General features: G+C 35.2%; 1 protein-coding gene across 1 annotated transcript; it reads right to left on the bottom strand.

Annotated features, from left to right (window-relative positions):
• Nucleotides 1–332: 332 nt before the first annotated feature.
• On the bottom strand, nucleotides 333–3,290 carry LOC141641153 (uncharacterized). Its single transcript, XM_074449826.1, has 7 exons — nucleotides 2,944–3,290; nucleotides 1,420–1,515; nucleotides 1,251–1,341; nucleotides 1,052–1,164; nucleotides 690–971; nucleotides 483–603; nucleotides 333–392 (listed from the first exon to the last, which is right to left on the bottom strand). The coding sequence occupies exons 1-7, from the start codon at nucleotides 3,288–3,290 to the stop codon at nucleotides 333–335; spliced, it is 1,110 nt and encodes a 369-aa protein (XP_074305927.1).
• Nucleotides 3,291–7,739: the final 4,449 nt, after the last annotated feature.

The raw sequence follows: 7,739 nt of genomic DNA, 5'->3' as shown, positions 1-7,739 counted from the left end.
ATGTATTCTTAATATGAGATTTAAACATGTGATCGCATTATTTTCGAGGACACATACTCCAACAAGGTCTTGTCAAGGCTCCTTGGTATATAGGGGTGTTACAGTGTTTCCTTCAGCATGGGGAAATCTTAGTATTCTTGTATAATTAAGTGTGTTTCCTTCGGCATAGGAGGTTGTTGGTTTCCAGAATCCCGGTGTGAGGTACTTAGCCAACGCTTAAATTAAGTGTTATTATGTAATTAAGGTGAAAGAAGTTACATCTCCAAGGTCTTGGTTGGAAGGCATGTCTGGACTTTTGTTTTTGTTGACTATAAATCCTTCCTTTTTGTCTATCAGGTTGTACTTGTTAAGCTTAACTTCAAAGACATGGGTTTCTCCGACCAATTTTCGTCCTGGTAATAGTTTAGTGAATGAGTAATTAGTAATCTCATTTATTTAAACATTTAAGTATTTCAAAATTTTAAAGATTGTTTGTTATATACCTCACTGTTGTCGCTCAAAAGTGTAGTAACTGGTACTTGTATAAGACTCTCTGCCAATCTGTCTAACAACACAAATGTGTTGTTGCCCGTGTGATCTTCAACCTCGAATTCCACTCTGTACCTATATAGTTGATAATAAATAGATGTACCATATATTCATATGTTAAGCATTACTTTAATTAATAGGAAGAACAACAGGTTTCTTACCTTGTGATCGGGATATCTGCCGGTTTTTTACAAAATCGGCATATTTTTTCTCCGTCTTCATATATTAACTTCTTGCGACAGCTTAGGCAAGAAGTGAAGTACCAAGGCTTTGTCGTATTGATTCTGGTGATAGTCGATTTGCATATGACCTTTGTCCCATCAGCAACATTACTAGCATATGTCAACTCGGTAAGTTCTTTTATTGTCAATGTTCGTATATTTTCTATGTCCTCAGAAGCATAATATGTGTCTAACTCAAAATTCGAATTGGCAGTATCAATCCTTTATGCGTAAGATAATAGTTTATGGATCTTATTTTTTAGTACGTAGTTTAAAAGTGTGCTAAAGAGAATATTAGTTACCCTTCAATGTACTCTTTTTTCTGAGGCAGGTTGATATCTTCATATATTCTAGTTTGATCTGTTGGACCCATTGTAATATTTCCTGCAGTAGACATATTCTTCAATTTGTGTGCCTATTTTGTCTTGAAAGTAAGAGAGGTATTAATAACAAAGCTTTGTAATACCGTTAAAAAGTCTTCGTTGTGAGAGACGTTAGTACGACCACATTCGTTTTTGTAGTGTCAGAGTTAAGGTGGTCACCGAAGATTTTGGCAACATGAGACCAAAGAGTTATGTTCAATGCATCTCCACTGCACAAAATTTATATCTGTAAGTTACAACAACTTATCTGTTTATCATAATGCATTAATTTAAATTGTAAAACTTACCTGTTAAGTTCAATGTCAATGACGCTTTTGAGAACTATTTCTTCCAATTTTCCCGGTTTCTTCAATCTATCAATAACATCTACCGCACAAAGTAATCTTTAGCAAAAACGAATTTTATTATATAATAAGTAGCATAGTCAAATGTCGATAACAATACCTGTTGGTTGAATTTCCTTATCTGCACGAAGCTTGCTTGTGTCGTGGGGAGCCAGGTCAAAAACTTGTTGCTGGACCCTTTCATCTTCCTCTAAAGGTTGGACAAACGTTGCGAATATAAAATTTATTATGAGATTGTTTGCGACACATCTATATGTTGGTTTATTATCTTTCACTTCAAAGTTCTTGATTAAATACATGTGACCTTCTTTCAACTTCTCTTTATAATGTGTGGTATCATCCCAATTGATTGAACCTTGGATGGCGTTTCCCTGTCTCACATGTCGCTGTCAGTTTTTTTTTTTTTTTTTTTTGTATAATATAGTTGATATGGTAGTTTTATAGAAGAATACATGTTGGTAGGTTACTTACCGTTTCATCAGCAAGTATAACGTCAATTCCCATGAAAGACTTCTTTAGCCAAGTTATATTGTCCCACATTCTAACCACCCTTACTTTAATTTCCAATCTTGCTTTTTCTTTGCTAAATCTGCTATAAGGTCATATTTTGATACATCGAGCGATTCCCTTGACCTGTTTAGTATAAAAACGGCGAACAAATTTATGCTTGAATTGAACTACCTATATCACATAGAAAGAACGAATAGTCAAATTTAATTATTATAAGATACTTTTTCTTGTTTGTGTTGGCCATATGCTTTCCAAGATTAGCTGACATCTTCAATATGTTGAGTTTGAAGGTGTTACGATTTAAAAACATGAATGGGGATTTGATCAAAGATGGCGAAGAGTATTGGGTATTGACGTTCTATGAAGATCTGTTTAAATGAATAGTCTCAATGATGTTTATTTTCTTATATAGTGTTATTAGATTTCCTATTTAATTCTATAGCCGAACTTTTAAGGAACGTTTACGTAAGGAGGGATTTTAATTTTAATTAAACGTATCGTAGTTCTCTATCGTTCTATGATGATGTACTAATTTATTTTATGGTAATTAACCATCTTCTCTTCTTCTCTAAATATTTAGGAAAATTACCAAGAGTTATATATTAAATTTTATATTATATTATATACTTTAATGACTTTAATGTGATTTCCTTAAAAATGTATCAAAGCATCTTTATATTATTAGACTTTAAACCAAAACTATATAATATTTACATTGAAGTCCTTTGATTGGGTCTATCACACTGTGCTATGAATTTAAAACTATATAGTATAATTAATTTGTATAGATTTCGTTAATTACATTGAAGTCCCTTGGTTTCTGGAATTAATATATAGTATTGATTTTATTATTGCATCTCATACATAACTCGTATAAATAATATAAAATATATAATTATGAAATACGGGATATTACACTCTTCTCCCCTTAAAACGAACTTCCTCCCTGAAGTTAACCTCACTCTCTCTTTTCCTCCAATCTTATCAATGAGAGGCTTGTAGTCCTGAGCACTAAGTCTGGTAGTCTTAATGGGAACTCCTAGGTATCTAAAAGGCACTCTCCCTTGAACTAGCCCAGATACATGTAAGAAATCAGACCTCAACACTTCATTCACCCCATTAAAGTACACATTTGACTTCCCTTTACTCATCTTGAGACCTGAAGTAGCTGAAAAAGTAGAGAATGTCCTGATAATTGTCTTAATTGATGGTGCATTTCCCTTACAAAATAATAGCAGATCATCTGCAAACATTAGATGGGAGAGGCTCAAAGATTTAACGAGGGGGTGGAATTTGAACCCCATAGTAGATGTAGAGCACAAAAATAATCTAGTCAGGTACTCCATACAAATGGTAAACAGAAGAGGAGAGAGAGGGTCCCCCTGTCTCAACTCTCTTTGACCCTTGAAGAAACTGATGGTGAGCGAGTAGTTATTCACTCCATCAAATACATTTATATTCTCAACAAACAACTAGATAGTGGTTAAGTCGAGGTCGATCCACGGGAGGGTGTGCTTTGGGTTCTAAGTCTATCTATCTCAATTTATGCTAGTGTCACAATTATTGGGGTTTGAAGTTGATGAGTCTAAACTAATGAAAGCAATAAAGTAAAGCAAGCAATAAATTAAAAGATGTAAACAAATGATAAACAATACTAGGGAATCATGGGATCATAGGGGAATCATGGTAAGATAGCATAAATGATTCATGTAGATGCAAGCAATTATTATCGTTGGAATCAATTTAGTGCATCTCTTACAATTTTTAGGGTAAACTTAGGTCTCGAAGCCGAGTCGGTCAAGACTTTACAACACCTACAAGTCGACTTGGTTTTCCCTATTCCTAGTGAGATAACATAAATGAGTCCTAAGAAGGTTTGGGTCCCGGAGCCGAGTCGGTCAAGACTGTACACCACCTACAATAGACTTAGTCCTTCCTAATCAACTATATGCATGGTCTAACAAGCCTTGAGTTGGTTTATGTCTTACAAGTCTTTATTAAAGGATAAGAGAAACATGCTAGGTTGTCAATCAAGCATTTTATCAAACATGACACGTGCATAAGTTGGAAAACAATAAGCAAGCATTCATATAAACTCATTAAGCATAAATCTTCCCCATGATTAACTCCCCTAATCCCCCACAAATCCCTAGTTAGGAAACTACTCACTTATGATCATGGAAAACATGCTAACAAGGGTGTCAATCATATTAACAAGTCTAAACATGATGAATGAATAAAACAATAAACAATAAAGAATAAAGAGTAAAGCGATTATACCAATATTAAGGTGAACAAATGGAAAGGCAAGAATATTAGAAGAAAACTTGATTGATTGATGAAGAGTTGTCAATTCTCCAATAATAACCCAATAATCTTCAATTACCCAATAATAAATCTTGAACAATGATTAAGGAAAAATTAAATTGCAATTTTGTGGAATGATTGAGATTAATCTATTCTAATCTACTCCTAATCTAATCTAAGGAAGCTTGATTTAATCTAAGAAAACTTTGTTAATTACCTAGGTAGTACAATGGGGTATTTATACTAAAAATTAAGTACAAGAATTAGGGTTACAAAGGGCTTAAATGACGATTAAGTCCTTAAGAGAAGATTGATGTCTTGCAAGTCCCGCAAGGCCACGCACGTCCTAGCTCGCAAGTCCCTCAAGGACACGCACGACTCCCCATTGTAAAGAAAAGCTTCCTACATAACAATCCGCTCGACCCTAGTGAAAAACACGCGTCCTGAGCTTCAACTCGAGCGGGTTGAAAATGACCCGAGAGGGTTGAGCTGTAACTCGCTCTACTTGAGCTTGACCCGAGCGGGTTGAGCTGCTGTTTCCCTTTTTCTTGCTTTTAGGCCAATGATTCTTCTATATACTCTTTATTCCTACATCCTTGGTCATCATTCTTTCCTCCTCTTCATACTAGTCCATCCAAGATCGTCAACAAGCTTCCGAATATGCGCGAGATACGGGAATTCCGCCTCATTATCTCCTTTCATATAAAACATATAAAATGCACTAGGAAAGCAAAATAGAAAGGATTTGACGGATAAAATAACCATGAAATGCTATATTAGTATGCAAAATTAGGCTTAGTTAGGGGACTAAATGTGCTAAATTAAGACCCACATTAAACATCCCCAAACCGAACCTTTACTCGTCCCGAGTAAGGAAGTGACTAGAATTAGACCTTTATTTAAACTATCCTAATAATATAACCGATGTGAGATAATTAGCGGGTCTCACTCCGCCCCTTCAACTCACAACAAGACATTTATGAGGTAATATGCCTTCTTGCAAGGCAAGGTGGGGCTTGCCAAAATAGCGATAAATTAAGCATTAAGCACTCAAAACAAGTAATGGATGCATCTACAAAAGAATAGCCACTTTCCTCATCTAAGTGGAGGAAATCACCTACAAGGGAAGCAATTCAAGGGCACACACTCCATCATAGATATTGGTTCTCCTAGTTACTAAGTCCAAGAGGATACAAACAAGTCACCTCCAAGTTGTGTTAAACTAGGTTACCTTTGTCCACAATCGCTAAATGATTTTGTCAAGAGCCAAGTCCTTATGGTGTTAGAAAACACTGTAGGATCACGGGATTCCCCCTCTTGCCTAGACAAGAAGAAGGGTCATCCCCTCTTCACCATGCAATAAAAATGAGATCAATGGATAAAAAGAGATCAAGATGTTTTGAGTTTCACATTTGTAGTTTGCTTTTTTATTTGTTTTTGCCCCCCAATTTCTTGTGGCTTTTGACATTTGAGAACATTTCTTGCCATTTTTTATGTTTGGCATTTTTGATACATTGGCAATTCTTTTAAATATTGAATTTTTGAACATTTTTCAAAGTAACTCCATTTGTAACAAGGGTACTTTTATTAAAGCACAGGAGTCTATTTTTCCTCCTCTTTTCATTGATGCATTTTGCATACATTTTGATTTTGATTTTGGTACTTGAACTCAATTTGGAGATTTTTATGCCCATTCCCTTTTGTTGACAAAAATTGATGATAGAAGTGAAAGAACGGTTGCATGGCTTCAAAGGTCACCTTGGAATAAACGGTAGCCAAGGAGTTATCACACCACAAGATACTGTTGACTAGGCCATAGTTCAAGGGTCAAAAGATACTAGTAGGACACATTCTAGGGTGTCTTGAGGGTATTCTAGTAAACAAAGTCTCAAGGAGAAAAATTATCTACAACGGCCTTATATACACTTGTCAAGCTTCCCAAATAGGCATTTTCACAAACATTTTCTAAAATGCAACTACATGCCATGATGCAACTATCATATATACAATTCTAATGCATATTCTTCTATCAACTAAAATGCCAAATAATCTAGATGCAAACTCTTAGCAAAACATTGGTTCATACCGCATCAATCAAAATATAACCACATTGTCATTAACATATAAAAAGGAGGAAGGAGATTTGGAAAGATCATACCATGCGGTCTTCTATTTCCTTGATGCCTCGAATGTGGCGTAGTCGACCCAATGTGATAAGAGCGACAAACAAACAAACAAATATATACAATATAACTACTTGAAGGGGAGGGATTGGCAGGAATATGCAGCAACCAGTAACTCCAGCTGGGTGTGGAGGAGGATTTGCAGGGTGAAGCAAGTGCTGGTTGCTGGGTACATGCATGGGATATGGCAGGTGCAACCGTCTGGTTACACTCCTACTGGCTGTTATGAGTGGCTCAGAGGAACAAGATCCAAGGTGGAGTGGTATAGTGCTGTATGGGATAACTGGAACCTGCCCAAACACAGGTTCATGGGTTGGCTGATTGCTCATAATTCCTTGCATACAAATAGCAGGCTTAAGAGTTTTGGGATGGACGTTGATGGTTTATGTGTTCTATGTGGTCTAGCAGATGAGGCACAGTAGCACTTAATTTTTGCGTGTGCCTACAGTAGGAGAGTTCTACAGTCTTTGACAGTATGTACTGGTTTAAAGCTCCCTGAGACTGATATCTTGCACTGGTGCGTCCATAATCCTGGTTTGAAAATTCAGAGAGGGGTGAAGAATGCATTGGTTATGAGCACTATGTACCAGGTGTGGCAGCAGAGGAACAAATGTAGACTAGAGCAGGTGCTGCTGAGGCCTATGTGTGTGGCTCAGATGATCAGTGAGGACATGAAGAAGAGGATAAAGGAAAGGGACAAGAGTTGGATGACTACACATGAGCTAGATTGGTTAGGAGGCTTAAAGTTTATTTGATTTATGAAAAATTTAGCCTATCTAGTATGTAATTGATACCTTTCGGTGTATATATATATATATATATATATATATATATATATATATATATATATATAATATACTCACATTTTACCAAAAAAAAAATATATATATATATATATACAATATATACAATTCTACACTACAAAGGAAAGAACATGTTTTTGGAATTTTTAAATTTTTAAATTTTTATGGATTTTGTTTTTATGAAATTAAAGAACATATTTTTGGGATTTTTCGAAATTTTCCAATTTTTATGCATTTTTGGAATATAAATTCCCATCCCCCACTTTATTTTGGACATAGTCCTCAATGTACATGTAGGAGTAGGAATGAAATAGAAATACATGTTTTTTTGGATTTTTGAATTTTTATGGAAATTGAAGTACAAATGCAATGATATGATATGAATGAATGCATGGTCTAACTAAATACAATTCTATATGACATATAACTAATGAATTAAATCTAAACTACACTAGATGAT

This window comes from Silene latifolia, chromosome 2 (genome assembly GCF_048544455.1).
Source record: "Silene latifolia isolate original U9 population chromosome 2, ASM4854445v1, whole genome shotgun sequence".
In the NCBI taxonomy this organism is placed as follows: domain Eukaryota; kingdom Viridiplantae; phylum Streptophyta; class Magnoliopsida; order Caryophyllales; family Caryophyllaceae; genus Silene; species Silene latifolia.
The sequence above is the reverse complement of the archived record's forward strand: the minus strand, read 5'-3'. Positions and strand labels throughout refer to the sequence as shown.